Genomic DNA, 25,841 nt, shown 5'->3' with positions numbered 1-25,841 from the left:
GCTGAGTCCCAAGTCTGAATCAAATCTTAGGCCTGCCAAGTTATTGCCCAGTAGGAGTTTTTTTTAAAAATGGATGAAAGCATATCTCAAGCTGCCACATGGTCCACAAATTGTTCTCAAGTAAATCCTTTTCTAAAACAATATCATGTTCCATGAAAAAAAAATAAAGGTCTATTTCATATGTGTGTGTAACCATAAAAGCCTCTGGTTTGTTCTGCAATATTTTAACATTTGGAATTTAAGAAACAAGTTCACATATGTATGGGCGGGAATAGAACCATAATTAAAGATAATGTCTAGTGAAGTTTTAAGAGTGAGATTTGTTGTGACCTATTACACACATCGCCCCATTGCAAATGGGGACCCCCTGTTGTTTGCCTTTTAGGGTTTTCTTTTAGCTCTGCAAGTTTTGTAAGTCTTCCTTTTTGAGAGTTTAAGAGTTAGAATTTTTGAGTCGTCCCAAGCCAAATAGAGAAATCATGCTCTGATCAGTGTCTGGACGTCGTCAAAGCACTCAAAAGGCCCAAAGACCAAAGATCACCTAACACCTTCCTATTTTTAAGGAATTCTGCTTTTTCGCTTTTTTTTGCTTTTTTTATTTTTGCCACTTTGGGACCAATCCGAGAAGCAGCTTTTTTGGCTTGCTTTTTTGCTTTTTTGAAAGTAGACCTAGGGTTGGGTCCCTCAAGTCATGGCATCAACACCCATGTCTCTAGAATCAAAAAATTATGTCTCCGAGTGTACAAAGCAGGGTAAAATCACTAGGCTAGGGTTTCGTTCTAGATGATCCAAATCAAAACATGGCAGGTCAAACATGAACATGGCAGTAGAAGGAAGGTTGAAACATGGCACAAGGACCTATGGCCAGACCAATGTCAAATTTGTCCGAGGTTTGGACATGACAAAAGTCTCTCAAAGTCTGCCCAACAAGGTAAGAAGACAATGTCCAGCCAGCTATGTATGTCCGCCCAAGCCTATGGAAGGATGTCCAAACTCTCTTCAAGTCCGCCATGAAGGATGTCCAATCAAGTCGTCAAGTCTGCCATGCCAAAGGTCAAGATGGCAAGACATTGGCAAAGTCTGCCATGTGCCAATAGAAGGTGAAGTCCGCCGCTCTCAAAGTCCGCCAAGCACATGAAAGGATTGTCCAAAGGAGTATAAAGTCCACCTTGCCTAGCAAAGGCATTGTCCAACAAGCATGAAAGTCCGACTTGCCTTATGGCTAAGCATTGGTAAAGTCCGCTAGGCATATGACAAGCATGTCCAATGGAGCAAGAAGTCTGCCATGGTATTGAAGGGTTCAATGGCCAGCCAAGTGTGAAATCCGCCCAAGGGGGAGATGGCAAGCCAACCTCCAAGTCTGCCCAAGCATGTCCAAGAAATCTTGAAGTCGGCCCTAGCCAAGCATGTTCCAAACATGAGTAAACTCCGCCCTCCTAAGTTGGAATGTCCAATTAACCTTGAAGTCCACCTAGGAAAAGTTGAAGGTGGCAAGATAAGAAGTGCACAAGGTTTTATTAGAATAATATCTTTCTCTTTGTGTTATTAATTGTCACTTAAGTTGTTTCTAATTTCGCCTCTAGTTAACGATTGTTTCTTTTAGAAACATCGTCTTTGTAACTCTATCTAAAGGAGTTCTGTCTCCTTGATTAATTGAACAACATCGATTCTTTGAAATCCATATGCTTTTGCATCTGTATTATGGTATCAGAGCCTTGGTTATTTTCGAAATAATTTTTCAATTAAAAATTCATCATGAATTTTTAACAGTTTTTTTTTGAAAAATTTCTTTGTTTATTTGAAATTGCTACTTTGGCAGTTCGTTTTGGCCGCAGCTACTAGAGTTTTCGGCTATTTTCTGCCCTCTCCGGCGACCCTTCTCTCCTGCATTTCGCGCAACCACGTGATGCAATTTTTTTCCCACCTGCAAATTTTTTCTACCATTTTTGAACGGAAATCTGCATTTTTGGCTAGGGTTTTGACCCTCCAGATTCAATCGAAAAAATTTTATGAGCACAAATTCGTGGTGGGTTTCTCGAGATCTCAACTAGGTCATCATTAGAATTTTCTGGGTGCCTCGATTTTCATGCCTCAATTTTTGAGCCAGCAGATCCAGATTCCGACAGTAGATTCATTCTGGGTTTTTCGCAAAGATTTCTGGGTTGTCTTCGAATTTTTCTGAGTCAGCCGGAAATTTTTTCTTGAAATTTGTGCCCGCCACACTTCATTTTTTGAAGTCTGTACCTACATCTAGCTCTGTTTCTGCATTGGGATTCAAATTTTTTGAATTTCGTGCCAGCGCCTCTTCTCAGTTTTTCGTGCACTGGGAAACGTGCAAGATGGCGTCATTGACCAACTTGACGTTGGAAGGCAGTCAGGTTTTGTGCACTTAGCATCTTCTCAGTACCTCTTTTTTCATGCCTCGAAAAGCATGAAGATGGCTTATGGGCATCGATGTTTGTTTCGTTTTTTAATATTTTTTTACCTAAAAAAAATTCTGATGGGTTTTAATATTTTTTCCCTTAAAAAAATCTATGGGTTTTAATAATTTTGTCCTAAAAAATTATCTGTGGGTTTTTAAATATTTTTTGTCCCTGTAAAAAATAAAATAAATCATGAGGGTTTATGATTTTTTCCTCAAAAATTGTACTTTGTTGCAGTCTGTTTTTCGTCGCACCTGGAGTTGTGTGAACATCTGCACTAGTCTCTTATTTGCAGTCTATTTTCGGGCATCTTGCTCATCTGCAATAGTTTGGAGGGTTTGCCGATTTTTTCCTCAAAATCGTGACAGTTGTTCTTGGTGTGTCTCTGGTTACAGGGAGGGGCAGTTCTCCAACATCAGGTTGGACGGTTGGTGTTGTTTTGGGTATCTCTAGAAGTTTTGCAGTTTCTGGGAGAGTTGGTAGCAGACTCATCTCAAGTGGCAGAGTTAGTGGCAGGCTCTTGTCTTCTGTTGCAGCGTGTTCTGAGAAGAAGGGGGCAACCTTCTTTGTTATTTCTCTTGGTAGTTAGAACGATGACCATTAAAAAAGGGTATTAGAATAATATCTTTCTCTTTGTGTTATTAATGGTCATTTAAGTTGTTTCTAATTTCGCCTCTAGTTAACGATTGTTTCTTTTAGAAACATCATCTTTGTAACTCAAGAGTTTTGTCTCCTTGATTAATTGAACAACATCGATTCTTTGACCATGATTCTTGAAGTTAGCCCTAGCCAAGCATGTTCCAAACATGAGTAAAGTCCGCCCTCCTAAGTTGGAATGTCCAATTAACCTTGAAGTCTACCTAGGAAAAGTTGAAGGTGGCAAGGTAAGAAGTGCACAAGGTTTGACATGGCAACAAGCATCAAAGTCCGACCTAGGCACATAAAGATGTCCAAACCCTATCAAAGTTCGCCTAGGCACTTGGAAAAATATCAAATCAACATCAAAGTCCGCCATGAGAAGAATAAAATGGTTTGGAAAACTATGAAATCCACTAAGGTACGGTATGAAGATGATCAAATTCGCCATGAAGAAGGGAAAATGGCTAGAGAAACAGACAATTTTGGCAAAAAGCACACCATTGAAAGATTGATCAAGGTTGAAGGGATTGGTAAAATTAAATTTAAACGCTTAATATATTTTTTATATTTTTCCAACAATTAGAATTATTCTCAACACTTTAAAAAAATTTTGAAAAATTCAACACTTAGAAAATTTGTGGAACTTGAGAGAATCATCTAGAAGGTTCTATGCCAAATCGCCTTGGGTGAAAAACAAAAAGTTTACATTTTGAGAAAATAAAACAAGGCTATGTTCAATGAACCTAAGGAAAATCAAAAAAACAGGAAGCTCCTAAAAATCAAACTTCTCAACTCTATATCTATTCAATTTGTCACTTTCAAATTCATTATCAGGTTTGGAGATTGGAGTGTGATTTTGGAAGAAGTTTTTTCTCTCTCAAGGTTGTAAAAAACTTGATTTTGAAGAAAAAAATTGAAAGAGAAATAAAATTTTCTAAGTGGAGGACAAAATTTTCAAGAGAATAAGGTGCTTTTTCTGAGTTTAAGACAGAAATTTCAGAATTAAAGACAATTTTTTACCAAAATCAGTCAAAGAAAATTCCAAAGGTTCAAAAAAATTCATACTTTATCTACTAAATGCTTAGCCAAATTCTTCTACTTTCAGTCTGATTTTTTGCAGAATTTTAGCTTTTCAATAGGCTGAAAGTGAAATTTTCGAGTTAAGATTCCAAAATCAGGGTTAAAATCTTCGATTTTCTCAAAAGTAATGCTAAATCTTCCATGTTTTTCGCAGGTTAATGACTACCAAGGGAGCATCTTCGAGGAAAGCTCAAATGAAATTCGCCAATAAAGGGTTGCAACCAGAATCAAAGATCAATTCCAAGTGGAAGAATGTCATAGACACCAACCTCGGGCATGTAGATTTCAAAGAATTCATAAAGGGGATGTATGGGCTAAATGGATTTGCTCGACGGATGATGAGAAATGGCATCATCCAAGCAGTTGGATTTCCACTGGCTATGGAATGTGCAGAACTTATGGTTGAATGTGCCATACATTACAATTCACAAGAGAGAGAAATTGTTGCACTAGATGGAAGAGTCTTGGCTCATCTCGGAGAATTGGCCATTCAGGAAGCATTCGGGATTCCAAGCTACAACAGGACTTCGTATAAAACTAAGGAACAAACTAGAAGACTTTATGAAGATCGACCTGGACTTTGAGCCACAAACGTTAATAAGTCATGGCTGGAAAGCCAAGACCCCGTCTCAAGAAGGTGTCGAAGAAACTATTTCGCACTGACTTCAAGGAAGACTATGGTGATCTCATTTTACTGCTAAATAGAGTAATGGGAAGCCCTCAAGGTGCCCCATTCGAGACATGGATGTATTATTTCATTGATGAGATCACTTTTAGAGTTAAGATGTTCGATTGGTCCATAATAATCAATGACAACCTGAACGAACAGCTGAGGAATTTAGAAAGGACGAAATCCTTTTACATGAGCTCCTACATTGTCTACTTGTTAGCAAGAGACTATAGATATACAGGGCTGATTTGCAGAGGCACCATAGGCAATGGCGAAAATGAGTTCAAGTCCTATGACTACTACCCACAACTGCAGTTGAGCGACAAGGCCCACTTTAGGCGGGCAAATGATGCTTTCTCGATGTACATCACCAGAATACTACAAGCAAAAACCCATTAGAGGCTAACTCCAAAGGCTAAAAGTCTAATAAGCAAGTATGGAGCCTGGTTTATCCAGTTTCCTAGATTTACATACATAAGAATTCAGGGGTTTACTGGATGTCTGTATCGGCTTCCAATTTATCCCACAAACAGAATGGTCTTGCTTGAAGTCCTTAGATAGTTGGAGACATATCAGAGCTTCCAGAGAACCAAGCAAAAAGCAGCTATTTCCTTTCCATTCTTCATCGGAAATATGCTAGTCTTGTCCAACAGCACAGGCAACTGAGAGTGCCAAGTTGGAGATGCAGTGGTACCCATTCACATTCTACCGATCTTGGGCTGATTTTGATCCTCATAACCACATAGGATCGATAAATGGAGAAAAGTATAGACACAAAATTGACCTGGAAGAATTTTGGGCAAATGTTGCAGATGAGTTTGGAAGTTCAAAAAAGACTTTGGTCCAGACTACCTGTAAGCGCTTGATCAGAACAACTGAACTCTTCCAAGTGCCAGATCAATTGGAAGACGATGGAGAATACACTCAGTCGTGCTTTGATGAGAATTGGTCTCTCTACCCTGTGAAGTGGTCAGAACCAGAACTCGCTGATCTAACCACCTTAATGCGACCAGTTGTCAAATATTCACAGTGGTGGGTTGACAAGCAGGTCCAAGGGCTAAGGCGAAGGGGTGTGACTCTTACATATAACCTGATGGGCGCCACGGAATCGTAGTCTTCCAATGAAGAAAGTGCCCGGCCAGTTGAAAGTATCCACTCTCGTAAAAGGAAGGAAGCAGTTGAGGGTTCTTCAATGACAAAAGGAAAGAAGGTTGAGCAGTCTGTTCAGGAAAAACAAAGATCAGAGCCATCCCATTATACGGCAACCAAGAATGTGAACAATGTATTGATTATTGAGGATCAGCCACTTGATGAGATAGAAATTCCTTCTCCAATCCATGAGGAAAATATGATGACAGTCCATCAGGAAGATGAAGACCATCGTCTCCTACAGGCACAGAAATATTGGAGTCGGATAATGAAATGGATATTCTGTGCGATGAATTTCAAGAGGCAATGATTTCCGCTCTTCGAGAAGGTCGAAATATTCCATGTGAAGTGAATAATCAGGAAGAAGAAAGCATTGAACAGCCTACAGTTCTTGATTGGCTGAAAGAAAGACTGAAAATAAAAACACCAATGGAAGTTCAGGAAGAAGAAAATGACACAACCGATTTCTTGGCTAGACAAGGGAAGGTTGTTGCAAAGAAGCCCACCAGAAAGTTTTTCAAAATCTAGAGAGACGAAGCAGGCAACCGTACAGTTCAGATTGCTGTACCAAAGGTAAACAAGGCAAAAGAAGATATTACTCCTCCGGAATATGAGATTACCACTTCTGACTTGGGACCTACTACAAAGGGTCGGGAGGTAGAAGACTTAGACAACTCAGTTGCTTCCATGAAGGCTAGAATAGACAAAGAAGTAGGGAAGAAGAGAGAATACAAAAGGAATGTGGAGTGCCTGAAGGAATACATCCAGCACTTGACTAAACCACTCAACCAGGGCGATGCAGCAGCTCCTCTACTTTTGAATTCTTCACAAGAAACAATTGGAAATTTAGAAGAAGAAAGGGTAATGACAAGAGAGGCCAAAGAATGGATGGCAAGCAGTAGGGAAGAGGCAGCCATGTTCGTGGACAAATTGATGCTGACATATGGACAGACTTCCTTCTTGCTTTCCAGAATTGCGAACATGGCAGAAGCATGGGCTGACCTTCAGGATGTTCAGGACAGAATTATCCCATGCCTTGAAGTATTGAAAGGCATGCATAAATAGGAATTGATTGATAAGAAGATAATTGTAGCAGGGGCCGCCTATGATTTAATGCATGGCATTGGGCATTAGTTGCATGCAACGAAGTCTTGGAAAAAGTAAAAGCTGAAAGTATTAAGTCCGAGGAACAGATTAAAGAAATACAGAGTAAAATTTTCCTTGTGACTATAGATTTGCTTGAGAAGGAAACCATTCGGGAAAGTGATATGCGGCTAGACAATCTCAAGCTCAGGACTCAGGAGATTTTATTCACCCTCGCAAGACCAACCCTAAAGCAAAATTTGACCAAGGCATCAAAATTCTTATCCATCTGAGATGTCTTCCAAAAACAGGAGTTGGAATGGGAGATTGCTTTTGCCACTTGTGCAGACGACTTGGACAGATGGGAATGCAGGATAAATATGCGGCCACGTGTCACCATAGAAGAAGTCAGCTTAATTGTGTCCAGATTCATTGAATACCCTGTTGCTCGCGAGGATAAGGATGTGCATTCCTAGGAGATGGCTAATCACGTCACTTGTCTAGCATGCATTTGCTTCTAGTTTTATTTTGGTAAACTCTACTAGGGTTGTGTTGTCTTAATCTCAGCCATTGATTTTAGATCGATCTCAGCCTTTCATTTGTTTTTGAAAACTCTATATAAACTCTCACTCTCTCATTTCATTGTTGTTGGGGAGAGAATTATGAAATTGTTGCTTAGAACTACTTGAATAATAAAAAGTTCATTTGCAGATTTTGCTTTGAAGTCTTATTGTTATTAAGTGGTTGCATATCTTTCTTCAACAATAGAATAGTTTGCTTAGAGTAAATTTGCTTTCAAAGTTGTTAGATGAATGAAAGATTTGATAGTATAGATTGGTGAAATCTTGCTCATACTTTCTTTGGATGGATGATTTTCGTTCAATGTGTAAAGTTAGCCTGAGCTTATAATGTGGATGCTTTAACTTCTACTTTGAGTAAATATTGTTCGATTGATGGTATTATTCATAAGTATGAAAATCTTGAGCACACCCTTAGAAGATTGCACTTGCTTTGCATAGTTGTCCTAGCGTGGCAAAACAAAGTACTGTTATTGATTTTACTTACCGTCTCTTGAGTTCATTAGTAGTATAGAACTTCTAAACCCTTATCCTTTTTGCCCTTTTATTGAAGAGGTTCAAAGTCTAAAAATCAAAAAAAAAAAAAAGAGCAGTTATTGGTAAATCCGTCTAAGTCCTAACTTGTGACCAGTCTTAGTTGAGCGTAAGTATTTCAGCATAGATAACCACGAAGGCTATCCACATAAAGTCGCTTGTTTGCACATATAAACCATGGAGTCGTCGTGTGGTCTTTCTTTGCAATCTTGGCACACATAGTGATTTTGTTTAGGAGAGGATAGAGTGTCCTAGACATTTTATTCTAAGTGTTTGGTGAATGATAAAACGTACACCAACAAGACTCAAAACTGATTAACAACAAAAGTGCAAAGGATAAGAATAGTGTAAATTTTCTCTCAAAATATTAACACATGCTTGCAAAGATTTTGAGGATGTGAGGCAGAATATTCCCTACATCAAGTTTGACAGGACCTTGAAAATCAAAGTCAAAATTCAGGGGCGGGAATAAATCTCTATTTCTCAAATAGGTATAAAAGATAACACTTTATTAAGGTCCAAGAATGTCTACAAAGATACTGTAGTGTTCAAGGATCCAGTTTAAAGTTTTAATTTTTAAACTATTTCTCTTAATTATACACTATGCTATTCTTGACACACAGAAATTTCATTATATCATGCTATGGTCAGATTTCAACTTATAGGTGTTCCCCAGAAACATGAAAACTTCTAACTGTTTTGACCTTTTTTATACAATAGGTAAAGTTATAGGTCATTTTAGATCAGCCCGGACAGAATGTAATTGGGCATATGAAACAGATCCTTGTGAGGGAAAAGGAGTATTTTTCTCTTTATCCAGAATATAAATTGTTCAAATTTCGTAACCCCTACTTCAACCCTTGGACCAAGCTCAAGAGTAAATTGAGCCTTGTTAATCTGCCTGCAGCAATAGGTTAAAAAAACTAATGAGCTCAGAAAAAACCTCATTCATTAATCGAACACTCTCAACCAACTAATATAGCTTCTACCTTAACAATTTCTATCAGATAATTTGATCCAATGGTTGTGACATAATACAGATTTTTAGTAATCCACAAAATATATCCAAACAGAACGCACTGGATTGTGAGAAGAAAATTACTCACAACATGCAGCCATGAAATAAATATCACTGTAATTAATCCACATAAATATTTTGATTTAGTTGAGTTGTCTGAGTTGTAGAAAGGTTGGACCACATGCCACATTATTCTTTAATATATACAAACTTCATATTATATATATCTTTAATAGACATTTTGCAGAGTGAAGATGTATATGGCAATCAAAAAGTACGTTAAACAAAAATTCCATACCATGAAGAATAAACTTGCCACTCCCTTTGAGCCAATAAAGATTCTTGCAAACTGGAATGCCTTCCATTTTAAACCCTTGATTAGCAGATTCTAATTTAGCAGCAGATAGTACAGAAGCAGCCCCTTCACCAAAATCCCCTATAAAATAGGTTGGTAAAGGAATTTCCTTCTGGCCCTGTATGTATAGCAGCATCTCATCTAACTCCTCAATGTTATTTGATTTTGGAAATAGCTGTCCCACACATAGCAGAACATCAAAAGGACCATTTGCCTTGTTTACCTATTGCACCCGCATAAAACCACATGTTCAGCATTAAACTCAATGGCAACAAATAAATGTTTAGCTATCACAGAATAACTTCAATATGAGGCAAAATCTCCAATTACACTGAAAATTTTGAACTTCTGATTCATCATGCTGATGCCCATTTATAGCAATTATTTAACTCTGAAAGCAACTAACTTATATTCTGATATAACAGAGTGGAATATTTGAGTATTCTAAGTTTGATCAAGATAAGTTTTGATAATGAAGACAGATTTCCTGTAACAATGATCCCTGAAGGCTCCAAAATTGCATCAACATTTGGTATTGCTAACCTACAAACTCACCCAGATTACATCCTAAAAATCTATATAAAAAGTTATGAGAAGCTTTAAGTTTTCTGAATACAGTCAATGTAATATCTGTTTGTTTTATTGATCAAATCCAAAGTTATCATTTCGAGTATGGGGATTCAGTACATAGATTTGCAGACTTGGCACCAAAAAATTAAAAAAATCATTTTAGGTTAGTTTGTACAAAAACATAAAAAAATTATAATATATATATATATATATATATATTTGCAGCCTAAAAACAGGAATTAACTTCAGAATACTACATAGCTGATGAGCACACGGTTATACTGAGAGTTGGGGAGGTAAAATAGCATAACAATAATTTTTACTTTTTCAAACTTAATACCATAAGCATATCAATTGCACGATAATAACTAAGATACAACAACTACACAACACAAGAAGAACACGAGATTTACATGGAAACCCTTGCAGGAGAAAACCACAGCAAAATATTGCTTTATAAAGCCAAAAAAGAGTATCATTAATTTTTATGTTGTCTCCCTTTTGCTAGGTTTCATTCTTATTTTTCTGAAAGAAAATGGCTACAGAAAATAGAACTGGTGGCGAACAAAGGGATCCTTGCTAGAAACATGGGACACCAAGTGCTATGTGAGGAGAGGTTATTTGTATCCATTGCACTAAGTCTACGAACGGTGGCATAAATCGATTCAAATATCACCTTGCATGGATCATTTACTGGGATGTTAAGCCACGTAAAGATGTACTAAAGAAGTTGAAAGGGAAGCAAGGGTGCAGCATATGACATGTTTTTTACCTAGTAGTAGGGTGTCACTCCTACGAGTGCAATCATTTGAAGAAAACAATGCCTCTTCAGCTCACTTATAACTCTGGGTTCAAATAGTAGGCAACAACATGAATATGTTGATGTTGTAAATTCCATCTCTGATCAATTATGCGCCATATGGGTTTATATCTGAGCTTGTTTGACCCATACAAATGCTGAATTGCCTCTTTGGCCTCATATAGATATCCCATATAGATATCCCATGGGGTTTTGATCCCCATCCAACAATAGTAGAACCCTAACCAACAGTTCTGACCTTAAATATAAAAAGATTAACAAAATCAGCAAATTGTAATATTAGAAAATTAAAAAATAAATCACTAGTCAAAATTCAAAAACTTACATTGATGATCTCCTTTATGACTTTGGTAAATCTATCATAAAAAATGGCCTTCACGACCTTCTCTGCTTTAGGCTTCCTACAATAAGCATTGTCTTACCATCTTTAAGTCACAAAAATGCACTTAAGGTTGGACAATTTGGCTAATATGCTCCGCAAGGTGAGGAAATTAATAGCAAAGCGTGGGACTCCTGATTGCACGAGATCCTTACCATTAGAGTGCTCTCTCATAAGATTCGGGACCCATGTGTGGTTGTAGATTTACTTTGTGATATTCCTTCCATCTTCAACCACATTCTTCATCTAGCTCAGTTTCCCTATGTACTCAAAGAGTAAGGCATGGTAGCGGGTAGAATAAAGGCTCTAAAATAATGTTGGTGTCTTGCTTGTAGAAGTTTACCAGCTGCCACATATGTAGTTGCCTTGTTGGTCACAATCTGAATGACATTTTGAAGTCCCACTTCCATAATCACCTCATCCAACATGTTGCACAAGGTCTCTGCATTTTTTACTTAATTGAAGGCATCAATTGATTTTAAAAATACTGACTACCCCTTTGAAGCCACTTATAAGTTGATGAGTGTCCTATTTCTACCATCCGTCCGCACATCAGATAAAATACTGCAGCTTTTCTTTTCCCAAATTCTCCTTTATTCTTCCATTACTCAAAGTGTGTTTTGGACCTCATCCTGCAATAATGGCCCAAGAAAGGGAAGAAAGAGGGGGGATCGACCAAGAAAATACAAAATAAATGAAAAATAAATATAAGAAATAAAATGGCATTAAGAAGGTAAACATAACATAAGAAAAGAGGAAAGAACGCTAAAAAAGATATGAAATCAAATGAAACAAAAACATGACTAAAGCTCTTAATATTGTAAAATAAGACTTAATATGAAAAATACTACAAAATGTCTAATAAGACAAATTAAAAGATAATACACTAAAAGAATGACAAAAAAGACTAAAAATGAAAAAGAAAAATAATAACCACCATCAAAAGGAAGACAAGAAGAAATAAAAATACAACAAGAAAGATCAAGAAAAGAGAAACCATAAAGCAGGAAAAGGAGGAAAGAGAGAAAAGGAAAGAAAGGAGGGGGCAACAACTAGGAGGAAGAAAGACCCAAAAAGACGGGCATGGAAAGAAGGAAAGGAGGGATCAAGAACGATTAGGGGTGGTGTGGAGGGAGAAAAGCAAGGGTAACCAAGATGGGCTCAGATGACAACCTTCGTCGCGGTTAAGATTCGAGGGGTGAGAATGGCTTCTTGGAGCTTCCTCTTGAAAAAATTGTCTTCTTTAACTAAAACTTGGGTGTTCTCAAGACAAATGTGATGCTTAAAGCGATGGGGGTGCTCAACTAGGCCAGAGTTGGCCACACAATTGTGTCTAATGTCAACACTATGTTCTTTAATTCTTGTGCTGATAGCTCTGCCAATTTCTCCAATATAAGGAATTCCACACAAGCAAATGACCTTGTAAACCCTTGAATTAGAGATGGCTTGAGTGGGATCTTTGGTAGAAGGGATGCACTTTCAAGTAGTAGAGAGGGGTCTAAAGGAAGAAATGAGGCCTTTTTTACGAAGGATTTTAGAAATTTTGTTAGAAAGGCCTTCAATTTAAGGTAAGGTCACTATGGTAAGGGTTGTCAAAAAGATTAGGCTTAGGTTTGGGAAAGGAACAATTTTTGGCAAGGTTAAAGGCTCTAATGATGTGTTTGCTCCAATAACCATTAAGGTTGGCATCTGAGCCCATCTTGGTTACCCTTGCTTTCCTCCCTCCACACTACCCCTCATCATTCTTGATCCCTCCTCCTTTCCGTGCCCATCTTTTTCGTTCTTTCTTCCTCCTAGTTGTTGTCCCCTCCTTTCTTTCCTTTGCTCTCTTTCCTCCTTTTCTTGCTTTATGGTTTTTCTTTTCTTGACTTTTCTTGTTGTATTTTTATTTCTTTTGTCTTCCTTTTGATGGTGGTTATTATTTTTCTTTTTCATTTTTAGTCTTTTTTGTCATTCTTTTAGTGTATTATCTTTTATTTTGTCTTATAGTACATTTTGTCGTATTTTTCATACTAAGTCTTATTTTACAATATTAGGAGCTTTAGTCATGTTTTTGTTTCCTTTGATTTCATTTCTTTTTTAGTGTTCTTTCCTCTTTTCATATGTTATGTTTACCTTCTTAATGCCATTTTATTTCTTATATTTCTTTTTCATTTATTTTGTATTTTCTTGGTTAATCCCCCCTGTTTCCTTCTAGTCGTCCTTTTATTATTTGTTCTTTACTTCTTCATTTCTTTCATTTTTATATCATCTTAGCTTGTCTTTGATCTTGCATTTCATTTTCCTTTTTGTATACTTTTTTATCTTTCTATTTTTATTATTTTCTTGTCCTTTTATCTTTTAGTGATTTTATTGCTTTTCTTCTTATATTTATACTTTATTTTGTTGTTCCTTCCTTATATCATTCTGTTTGATATTATTACATATTTTTTTATTTCATTTTGTATTGTAATTTTTCTTATCTATTTTATTATCTGTCATTTTCTTTCATTCTTTCCCCCCACCTCACTCTTACTCCTCGTGTTGTGTGTCTTCCTAAACCCCACCTACCTTTTTATAGTCTTTGTCTGCAATCCATCTCTTCATTATTCCTCTTCCTGATGATGGATTGCTGAGTGCAATCTGAAACGTCGATTCAAAAATTTACACAATTTTTCCAAAAACAAATCTTGCTCATACTTGATGCATTTGACACATAGATCAGATTTGTTGTTTGTAATGCATTTGATGATAAATTCCAGCATTTTGAAGGTTTATTGTGAAGTTCCCAGCCACTTGTATATGTAATCTGCATTTAATCTAAAGTTCAGTTTGTTGATCCAATTTTATTCTTAATTCAAAAATCAGAAATTACAACAAAAAAAAAATCAAATATTTCACAAAATTCAGATTTGGGACTGTTAGAGTAATCGGAGTAATCTTTTATTAGCTAATAATTATTTATTTAATTATTAGTCTATTATACTCTATGCTTAAGCTAAACTTAGGAATCATATAATTCTTTAGGGTTTTCTCTTTTAGGGTTTCAAGTATCCTCTTATAAGGATTCTCTCTTTGTATTTTTCATAACAACTGTAATTATTGAATTGCATTCTTGTTGCACAATGGCACACTCGCAGAGTACCCGGCGAGTTGCAAAAACTCGCCGAGTTTTTGAGCTCTGCGAGTTTTTCTGACTTTAACTCGCAGCAAAAATTCGGCGAGTTTCTTTTAAAAACTCGGCTAGACTAAAAAAGAGACCCAAACATGTGAAAAAATTATCAATTTTTGTTTTTTCAGGTCAGTTTCATTCTCTTCATCAAAATATACACATGGAATATAACATTTAAGTATAAGTGATACTTTAAGTTATATTCCACATATACTGTCAGGATGTTTGAGAGTGGTTTCGGACCTCCAGGAGTTATAATGCAAAATCTAGTTTTTGGAGGATTCTTCAATTTTCCAGACTTAGTCAAATTTCAAGATCCTTCAGCGATGCCCCTTGACCCCAACCTGGGGGCGCTGCCCCCAAACCCCCGTCGAAAAATATAGGGGGGAACTGTGCTGATGGAAGTAGGGAAAATTTAACCTCCGAGTCTGATTAGGCTCCATATAACAACATAATTAGCATTGAAGAAATCCTGGTATTATACATTTTAGAGTTGAAAGTTTGAAACTATGAGTATGAATGATGAAATTTCAAATATGATGAAAGTTTGAAACTATGAGTATGAATGATGAAATTTCAAATATGATGAAAGTTTGAAACTAGTTTTGGCTAGAGCTGGGAAGAGGAAGTTGTATTTATTTTTGGTTTTACAAAACTAGTTTTGGCTAGAGCTGGGAAGAGGAAGTTGTATTTACTTTTGGTTTTACAAAAACTATTTACCATTTTGCTTCCAGCCATCAGCATTTCTCATGAGGATGCAATTTTGTAGACACTTTGCATTTAAATATATCTAAAATCAGCTTGTTTCTTTTGTGTTATCATTTATTGACTCATTGGATGCATCTTCCCATTAAATTTTGCAAAAAAAATGCATTTTTTATTAAAATTAAGCGTGTTTTTACATTGCCGAGTTTTTCGTCGAGTTTTTCCAAGTTTTTCCCCAGTTTTTGCCGAGTTTTTTTCTTAGGGGCTTGGCGAGTCGAGCCGAGTCGCGAGTAGTTCAACTATGATCAATATGACTCCTCTTTTCTGGATCTCTGAATTCTAGCCTCCATAGCTTTTTTGCTTCTCTCCTTCTGTGACAAGTTTGCATGCACGTGATCTTTGGGAGCTATAGAGTTGATTTTTTCTCAACTCCAATATGGTATCAGAGCTCTAGATCTGCATGGCCATGTTCTCTTCATGAGAGTTTTAGGGCCTTGTTCTTCAGATCTGTGTATTCGGGGGTTTGTGCAGTTGTTTTTTTTCCATTTATGGGGGTTGCTAATTTTTTGGTACATTTTGGTGCCAAAAGGACCTCACAGTTGGATTCAGAAGGCTGATTCCATGAATTTGATATATAATTTGTCTATTTTCGGTGACAAGGACATCTGGGACATGATTTTTATTGGCACGTTTTTCGAGGCACGAAAATCCGTACAGCTGTACTTGCAAATGTGTCAGAAAATTTTCGTCAAAAAAAATATATATTTTTTTTTAACCCTTTTTATGCCCTAAAAGAGGGGTTTTTTTCTTTTGGCCGTAACTTGGTCATACGGAGGCGCTTTTTCAAAAACTTTATATCGTTGGAAAGCTCTTTCTGAGCTCTATCCAGATCTGGAGGTTTGAATTTTTTATTTTGTTTTTTTTATGGTGTTTTTTTTGTCAAAGCAAAAGGTTCTTTTTGCACTTCGGGAGACATAATTTGAGCATCCGAACTCCATTTTTCGAAAACTTTATATCGTTGGAAAGCTTGTTCTGTGTTCTTTCCATTCATATGAGTTTTATTTCCAAATTCTTCTCCAAGTACATTTTATTCAGTTTTTTGCTTTTCAGCACTCTGGTGAATATCTTGGATGTTTCAAGTCGTGGGATCTATTTCTTTGAGTAGGATGTCTCGTCTTTGGCTGTTATTTTTGTGTTTTCAGTCTTCTATCTCTTCTAATCATTGTAGCATTTTTATTTATGCAAACGCACTAAGATAAAGTGCCCATATGCATTGTATACTTGGGATCTTGCACATCTTGTGCCTTATTGTACATGCACTACTTATAAAGTGCCATGGGGGCTTGATGTTTGCCTTTTGTTTGCCATCTACCTTTGTCAAGTGAATGTTCCTCCCACAACATTAGCCTCATGTGTGTGTCAAGTGGGTGTTCCTTCCACGACACTATGTACTTTCTCTGCACCTTCGATGTTCATGGTTCTTCGTCTTGCAGTTCTTGTTGGCCGTTCTTTTGAGTGTACCTATCCCTCTCCTTTTTCAGCATTATGGGGAGGTTTGTCCTGTTGGTTCTAATGCTTCCTTGGTTCGATTGATCAGCTCTTCAGGCTTTGGTGTTTTCATTCCATCTGTATCTTCAAGTTCAGTTGTTTGCCTTTGTTTGCCATCTGATTCGAGTAGTGTCATTTGAAGGCACTCATGCATATTATAGTCTTCTCTACCTGGTCATGTTCTATTTCAATGGAGGTTCTTCAGATCAGCAGTTACTCTTCGACAATGTTTGCAGCTATTTCATGCTTCAGTGGTGTTCTTCATTCTCTTCTTTTTGTTCCTATCTTCTGAAACACTCTTGTTTGGAGGCTTCTTAGTCCTTCACTTGAGCTTTCATCTCTTCTTGGAGAGGAGTTTTATTCCCACAGGGTTTTCTCCTTTTTCTCCACTTTACAGAGATTTTATTGCACTTGGGTACCTCATCAGGCCTAGTTGTCAAGACCCATTGTTGCTTTCCTGCATTTTTTACATGCTTTTTTAGTCCTTAGTTGTTTTTTAGCTACTCCCTAAGTTCATCTTAAGGGGGGGTGTTAGAGTAATCTTTTATTAGCTAATAATTATTTATTTAATTATTAGTCTATTATACTCTATGCTTAAGCTAAACTTAGGAATCTTATAATTCTTTAGGGTTTTCTCCTTTAGGGTTTCAAGTATCCTCTTATAAGGATTCTCTGTTTGTATTTTTCTTGTAATTATTGAATTGCATTCTTGTTGCACAATCAATATGACTCCTCTTTTCTAGATCTCTGAATTCTTGCCTCCATAGTTTTTTTGCTTCTCTCCTTCTGTGACGGGTTTGCATGCAGGTGATCTTTGGGAGCTGTCACATTGATTTTTCCTCAACTCCAATAGAGACAATAAATTTCAGGAGATCAACTTTGGTCATTGTAAAAGGTTGTTGTATACAGAAGCAGATCACCTAGCAAATGCTGGGGTGAACCAAGAGCCATTAACTGCAATTTGTAGTCATGTGTCAAACTCTTGGAATGACCTAGCACAGCATATAAGATATCATCCACCTTGATTTTGACTTTTAATGTGTGTATATATAATAAAGGAGTAGATTTTGTAAGGTTTTATGCATTCACTGAAGAAGGGTATATGAATGTTAAGGGTTTTTTGTATTTATCGAAGAAGAGTATATGTATGCTGATGGTTATAGCTACCATATCTTGGCATGATGGCATCGGACATTTGAAAGGTGAAACAACACTAGTTGAGAAATTAGGTAGCATTAAGCATTAATGGAAGCATTGAGGTAACATGTGTAGGAGGACATATTAACATGGTGCAAGCTAACTATGTGTATGCTCAAATTGGGGTGTTTTGGTGGCTTGCCCCATCTAGCTTGTTTGATTGTAAGGAAGTGGTATAAAGAGTGGGCAAGGATGGCAAATATTAACCAATCCAAGAGGAGTGAAGAAAATAAGTGCCACACCTTCCTACATAATAGGTCAATCCAACAAATATTTGCTTGCAACTCTCTAGTGTCTTTAGGGTTTGAGCAAGGATGCTGAGAGAAAAAGGTTTAGAGTTTGGCAATAAGCCTAAAGCGGCAACTAGAGGATATTTTATAGCAAATCTTGGACCAGTGGTGACAAATGCAATTTGCACTTATTGTTGTTAAAGTTATTTCTTGGAACCAATTTGATGATATGGAGCCAACATAGGAAATAGAGACAATAGAAGCAACAAAGAGCATAGTTGTTATGGGACCTTTTCCCAAAATGACAGAAGGTTATTTTTCCATGAGATAGCCCTTCAAAATTAAAAGGGAGAAAACAAAATAAAGGATATTATGCTCCTTTGGTTCACATGGGCATTAATAAATAGTATTTGTATAAAAAAAACATTAAAGGAGAGGAATAATTGTATTTGTTAAATAATTATTAAAAAGGAAATCTTTGTGAAAGTGTGAGATGGTTTTTAAGGTTTATATAAAGCATTTATGTGAGACTTCAAAGGGGGTTGGAGATCACTCAAGGAAGAAGACGGTGGTTTGGTGGGCTATGGCATTGGAGAAGTACAAAGTACACCTCAGATTGTCCTAGCTAAGTCTTTGGGCATGTTAAGTGATTACTCTGGAGCATGTATTGTGTATGTTGAGCAATTATTGTGGAGCATGCCAAGTTGTGCATGTTGAGTGATTACTTTGAAGCATGTGTTATGGATATTGAGCAATTACTCTAGAGCATGCTAAGTTGTGCATGTTGAGTGATTACTCTAGAGCATGTGTTATACATGTTGATTAATTACTCTAGAGCATATTGAATTGTGCATATTGAGTGATTACTCTGGAGAATGTCATGTTGTGCATGTTGAGTAATAACTCTGGGGCATGTTGTGTTGTACATGTTAAGTAAACACTTTGGAGCATGTTATGTTTTGAATAAAAATTGTTCCTCCTAGAGTGAGCCATAGTTATGAGGGTCAAAACTGTTGAAATTATAGCCAAGTTCGGATTACATGTAATTATAGCTTGCTATGAATATTGGGCAAGACCTATATAATGTAACTTGTGGATAGGGAAAGACCTATTGAATGTAACTTGTAATTAAGCAAGACCTATATGTAACTTGCAATTGTATTGGACAAGACCTGTATGAATGTAACTTGTAATCTATAGGTTTGATCCTATTCTTGGAGCCAAAACAATAAAGCCAACCTAGGTAAATTGGGAGGCTATGTCACATATATATACAAAGCATCATTCATGCTTATTACACATTCATTCCACACAGTGATCTCCTTCGGTGACAATCAGAGAATACATTCATTCAGCAGTAATCAGCGAATCCATGCAGTCATCAGCGAATACATTCTTATCAGCAGCAAATCATCTTCTATGCTCAGCGAACTGCTTTCTGGAAACAGCGAACTCCACCTTGAGGACAGCGAACCTTATTCAGAGGACAGCAAACTAGATACAAAGGGCAGCGAACCTTCTTGAGGCAGTGAATTGATCTGCAAATGGTGTCTTGAATCAGCATTCAAGTGTACTGCAGATAAGTCATTTCATTACTGTGTATGCCCTAGTTTGAGTACTCCGTACTACTGTTCACATTCTGCAGTTCTGATTGCTTCAAGTGTTGAAGCAGATTTGTAAAGACTCATACTGATTTGTCATAATAAGATTTGAGATTATAGCTGGGTTTTTCACCTCCACGTGGGAGGTTTTCCCAGGGTATTCTGGTGTTCTTTATTTTCTGATTTTGCTATCTATATATTACAGTCTGATCCTAAAACTAACAAAAACCAATAAAATCTTCCAAGGTGGGAGTGATAAGTCCAAGTGCTCTAATTCAAATAAGTATTGAATTTATTAGCATTCAAAGATTTATTTAGAATTATAAATAAATGGGATGGAGCTAGACAGATGTTATTTGTTTCCTTTTGATAAAATTCATACTATTGGATGTCATTTTATATATTAATAATTGTGATCATTCTATGCTTAAGTCTTAAGCTAGTTAATATTGATAAACAAAAAAATTGTACATTTGTATTTAACTTATAGATACAGTTTATAATCTTTAGACTTAGATACTAACACTAATAAATCCACTGCCACATGAATTAACTCTGATATAAATCTATACAATTTTATACTCCGACCAAAAAGTAGCATTATAATGGCAAAATGAGACATATAAAGAGAAGACGCCACCCTCCTTAGTGCATCATGAGGCCAAGAAGAAGGAGCTTTTAGCTTTGAAGCAGGATATTAGTCTTCTGAGGGCATATTGTCGTGATATGGGCAAGGTGATGGCGGGTTCACATGTTTCTCCTGATAATGGGAGACTTGAAGTTAGTAATGATTACGCCACTCTAGTGTTCTGTAGTGGTTCAATCCACAGAGAGGAGAGTCACAGGGAACTCAGTAGTGGCATACATTCCCTAGATTTGGTAGGGCTGGCTCACTACTGGCAAGCCTATGGTGGTCCATGAGGTGCGGTTGGCATCGTAGATGAGGTGTTCGAACCTAATGTGGACATACCTGTGAGCAAGGAGAAATGGAAGGTGGTGTAAGGTTTTAGAATTATGAGTTATATTTTGTTTGAGATTGGCTTCATAATTGGCTTCATAGTCCCTATTTGTTTGGTAATGCCAGTGTGACGTCGGTGGTTCAGCTAGTTAAATTGTTAATGTCTTTACTGCCTATATGTTGATATAGTGTCTTTTTGCTAGCTATGGCTATTACTGTTAATGAAAGAAGTTCGTTTGGACTTACGTTTGATGATTTTAATCGGCGGGAGAACAAAAGAGCCTAACTAAATGATCTTTATAAAAGAGTTCATTAAAAAAATATTTTCTGGTCTTTTTTAAGTTGGGTGAATGAAACGCCTTCTTTCTTAAATGAGACTGCGATACTTTAATACTACAAATTTCGTGAGTTTTGTCGAATATTTTTTCTCTCTGTCATTCAATTAGGTTCTACAACTTGCTCAAAAGTTCGTAAGAAAAATTGCAAGGCAAAAGTAGAAACTTAAAGAGTGTAAAAAAAAAAAGAACTAACTAACCGTGGCAATGCGCTTGAAGAGTGCATTGAAGCGACCCAGAACGTCGCCGCAGAGAAGTATCCGAGGTGCCATGTTCGAATCCCCTGCGCTCCCAACAAAAACCAAAAATAAAAATAGAAGGCTTTGCTTAATAAAAACCTTTGTACAGAAAACCTTCGGTCCATTAAATAGTGTGGATTTTAAATCATAAACCAAAGAGAGCTGAACGGCGTCCAGAGTCTTTGGTTTGTAATAGGTGAAAAAAATTCCACATAAGGTTAGCCTACTTAGCTTACTAGGTTTTTATAAGTAGGTGTGTCACATTCTAATAGTAATAAGAGTACATATTTAATAAGGGTTGAATAAGGGTTGGGTGGATACAAGATCAAATAATTAAAAGGATAATATTAGGAAAGCTTATAATAATATATAAAATAAAGGTCACTTAAGGTATGAGAGCAATTTCACTTGAAGGAGGCGGAGGAATCCACTCGAGGATCTCGGTCATTTGTTTTACCCCATACATCAGTAAGGTCTAAGTGACATTAGGAGCAAACCACCCCTCATCTTCTTTATCATTAACATCAAAACTTGTATTTTAGTTTTGAATTATTTTTTTATGAAAAAGGAAAGGCTCTATATTCATTTTCAATTACTTAACCATTATGTTAATAGAAGTTATTTTTATTCTAATATTGTCTTAATATGTTAGTGTTAGGAGTTTCCTCAAAACCCTTCGAACATAATAAGGGATGGGTAGTTATAAATTGAGGAATAGAATATGTTGGGATGTAAAATAAATAAATACTTAAATAAAATATATAGCATGTGTCGATTGATTATGTAAGAATATAATAAGAAGATGGGGTGTTGATTGATTATGTGAGAATATGATGTAGGAGAATCTTACCACATTTTACTGCATAACTTGAATTTGGCTCATGGCAAAAAAACAAAGTTACACAACATCTCATTCATGACATATTTAGCTTTCAACATCTTTGGATTAGTCTACAAAAAGTTACCATCACCAAAAGTTCACGATTTAGAACAATCAATACTCAATTCATTAGGTGAAGTTTGTAGAACCTTTTTGCACCTTGCAACATCAAATCCAACAAATCACGAGGCAATATGGGACTAGAGGAACCCCCAATTGGAATCGTACTGGATTTCTTTAACTCTTGGAGCTTCATCATCGGATTCAAATTGACCTACGTGTTTCACAAGACATCGAGTTTTGGGACACATAATAGTCGACGCGAATCATTCCTAAAGCTTGGAATTGATATATAAACATCCCTTACATTCATTGTGAGGTAGTTTTCAGGGAAATTTCAAGCTTGAGTTCTTAATTCTCAGTCAACTAGATAATAGTCAGTTAGCTATACTTCAAGTTATGAGATTTAGATTTGAATATCATTGTCATATCTTGCATGTAAGCCTATAACAAGATTGTGACAACATGTGAGCCAATTTGTACCTATAATCTCCATGTAGCAGGGCAATAAGCTATCTATAACTATTCTAAGATGTCAAATCAATGAGAAGTTATTATGTTATTATATGTTATTTTCATTGTGTTGGACTCTAAGCTACGTAATTAGATAGCTTTTTTTGGCCCTCATTTCATGATTGCATCAAGTGGTATTAGAGAAAGTTTTTAAATACTTTGGAAGTAAGGGCATTCTAAAAGATCCAAGGGTAGACAAATCATTAACTTGAGGCAACTTGTAAGTGTTTATCAACAAAGTGTCGACTATGAAATACTTGCAGCTTTGTAGCTAGATTGTCGACTTGAGGCAATTGCAACCTTCTAGCTAAATTGCCAACTTAAGGAAGTTGTACTAAATCTGAGGAAAGATGTCACCAAGAAGGATGTCTAGTATAACCAATGTTGCTGGAAGAATGGAAGAAATGCTATACATTATGAGAAAAATGACGATTTGATTGGATGTTGTAGAAGAAAATAAAAAAAGAGATCCAAACCCTAGACATGAGGAGGAGAGTGATGATGATGAATTGAGAACTCAAATGGCAGATCGAGTTGTTGAAAGCCATTTCTGAAATTGGTAAGAGGCCTAGAATTGAAATCTCTAAATATTCTAGTAATTTAAATCATAGGGAATTTGATTAAATGGATAAATGATATGGAAAAATATTTTGAGTATGAGAAAACTAAAGATCTGGAAAGGTCATATTCATAAAAATCAAGTTGAAAGGACATGTTGCTACTTGGTGGAAGGAAATTTAATTAGACAAAACAAGGATAGGAAAAGAAAGAATCACAAGATGGGATAGTATGGTGATGAAGCATAAGAATCAATTTGTACCTATTGATTATGAAGTGGAATTATTGAAGAAATTAAAAAATCTAAGGCAAAAGGAAAAGACAACGAAGGAGTACTCTACAGAATTTCATAAGATTGTCATTGAATTGGACATAGTGAAACCAAAAAGGAGAAAAATTATGTGGTACATAATGAACATTCAAGAATAATTGAGCTTGGTAAGGATGACAACAATTGAAGAGGCGTATTCATCTATACTAAAAGTTCAGTAAAAGTTGAATGATAGATTTTACCAAAGACATAAAAGTAGAGGAGGTAGATTTCATAAAGGTAGACCAATATTCAATGAAAGGAGACCATATGTAGAGAAAAATAAGGATGGCATCCCATACCACAATGATGAGAAAAGCAATAGCTTATGAGGGAGGAGGGATAAGAACTCCTACCATAATAACGGATCTGAATTATGGCTTCGAAGTACAATACATGGTTAATAACCTGAGGTATCGACAATCTGATTACAAGAATAGAATTCGACAAGAACTATTGCAAGCCAAAAAGTGATCTCATTCTATTCGAAAATCTTGTATATAAAAAGTTCATGAGATCCCAAGGGTCACCAAAATCCCCTTGGAATTGAAAATGAAAAGTCTGGAATATTTATTACAGAATAAAATCCAAAAACTAACAAAATTATCAAAATACTATATAATTTAACTCAGTCCAACTTCGAAAAGTCATAACTTTTCACTCAAGGCTCGAAACTGCGAACCATTTTCACTGTTGGAAATATCTCCAAGAGCTCTAGTTCCAGTCCTTTATGGATTTGCCTATGGAAATATCCATAAAGATCGTCCACAGTTTAGAGGGCCAGAAATGCTCCAAAGACCTCCAAAAATGTCATTTACTAAAACATAGAAAATACCAAAAAATTACATTTTTCGATATTTTCCATTACTGCTTGTGCCCACACCATTTGGACACTCTTGGATTGTTTTATGATCTATCCTCCCCCCTTGAAAGGCAGTGGGCCCCATTGCATCAACACTCTATAGTAAGTGAGGGAAATGAAGTTGAATCTGATCTCAAGTAAGCCAATTACCTTGATGAACAAATTGACTTGCTTGAACCATTTTGCACAAATGAATGACCTGATGTTTCAGGTTTTTCACAATGGCCTCCATAACCTGATCACTTCTTAATGGAGTTTTAGCTTCTAGATTCAGTTTTGTATTACTAATTGTCTCAACAACATCCAACAGTGGAGGAAAATAAGGCTTCAATAGTAACATTGAAGACTAGATGAATACCCAAAAATGGGGGTAAGTTAAGCTCAAAGGCATTGTCACCAACTTGCTTGATGATCATATATGGGCCATAACAAAGAGGATGAAGCTTCCTATTGGGACCTTTCAATCTCTTGTTCTAAATATGCAACCAAACCTTATCCCTGATTTAAAATTTTTTGGGGGTTTGATGTTCATCATGCCTCTCCTTGTATTTCTTACTAGTGCATTCCAAGATTTCATGCACCTATCGTTGCAAGTGGTGAATTCTGTCAATAAACCTTATTGCATTGTTTTCCTCCTTATCTACACATGGAACCAAATCAGGTCGTATGTTTGGTATGGCAACATTCATGGGTGCTAATGGTTGATAACCAAGACAAACTACAAATGGATTGTGACTTGTTGAATTGTGAATTGCCTTGTTGTAGCTATGTTGAACATATGGAAGGCTTTCATCCAATGTGCGGGGATGCTTTGAATGATACATGTGTAAAATTTGAATGATCATTTGATTTACTACCTCTGTTTGACCATATGTTTGAGGGTGGAAGGAAGTAGAGTTTGTTAATTTTGTGTCCATCTTTTCCCATAGGGAAGACCAAAACTTGTTGAGAAATCTAGTATCCCTGTCTGAAATAAAGCTATTTGGAAAATAAAAATGAACCCAAACATGCTCAAATAAAAGATTTGCAATGTCCTCTACAAAAATTTCCTTTTTACAAGCCACTATTATTGCCATTTTTGAAAATCTATCTACCACAACATACACGCAATCATGCCCCCACCTGGTGGTAGGAAGACTAGACATAAAATCCATAGAGACTGAGTGTCAAGGTTTTTTAGGATTAGGAAGTGGTGAATATAAACCTAACTTACTATTGGTAGGCTTTGCAATAGCACATGTTGTACAAGCTTGAATGTATGAAATTACATCATTCTTAATTTTTTGCCAATAAAAATATCTTTGGAGTATAGCAGCAGTCTTACCTATTCCAAAATGATCTGCAACCTTACTGTAGTGAGTTTCCCATATCAACTTCTTGCGCTCTTCACTGGGCA

The 25,841-nt window shown here is 36.4% G+C and overlaps 1 protein-coding gene across 1 annotated transcript in view; it reads right to left on the bottom strand.

Annotated features, from left to right (window-relative positions):
- The window catches only part of LOC131064650 (zinc finger CCCH domain-containing protein 64), a 184,682-nt gene extending 163,234 nt beyond the window's left edge, over window positions 1-21,448 (bottom strand). Inside the window, exons 1-2 of the mRNA XM_059211204.1 lie at window positions 21,224-21,448; window positions 9,473-9,752 (exon numbers count right to left, since the gene is read on the bottom strand). Coding sequence (XP_059067187.1) covers window positions 9,473-9,752; window positions 21,224-21,295 — 352 coding nt within the window. The 5' untranslated portion in view covers window positions 21,296-21,448. The remainder of the gene's footprint in view (window positions 1-9,472; window positions 9,753-21,223) is intronic.
- Window positions 21,449-25,841: the final 4,393 nt, after the last annotated feature.

This window comes from Cryptomeria japonica, chromosome 9 (genome assembly GCF_030272615.1).
Source record: "Cryptomeria japonica chromosome 9, Sugi_1.0, whole genome shotgun sequence".
Taxonomy (NCBI): domain Eukaryota; kingdom Viridiplantae; phylum Streptophyta; class Pinopsida; order Cupressales; family Cupressaceae; genus Cryptomeria; species Cryptomeria japonica.
This window is presented reverse-complemented; position numbering and strand designations above follow the sequence as displayed.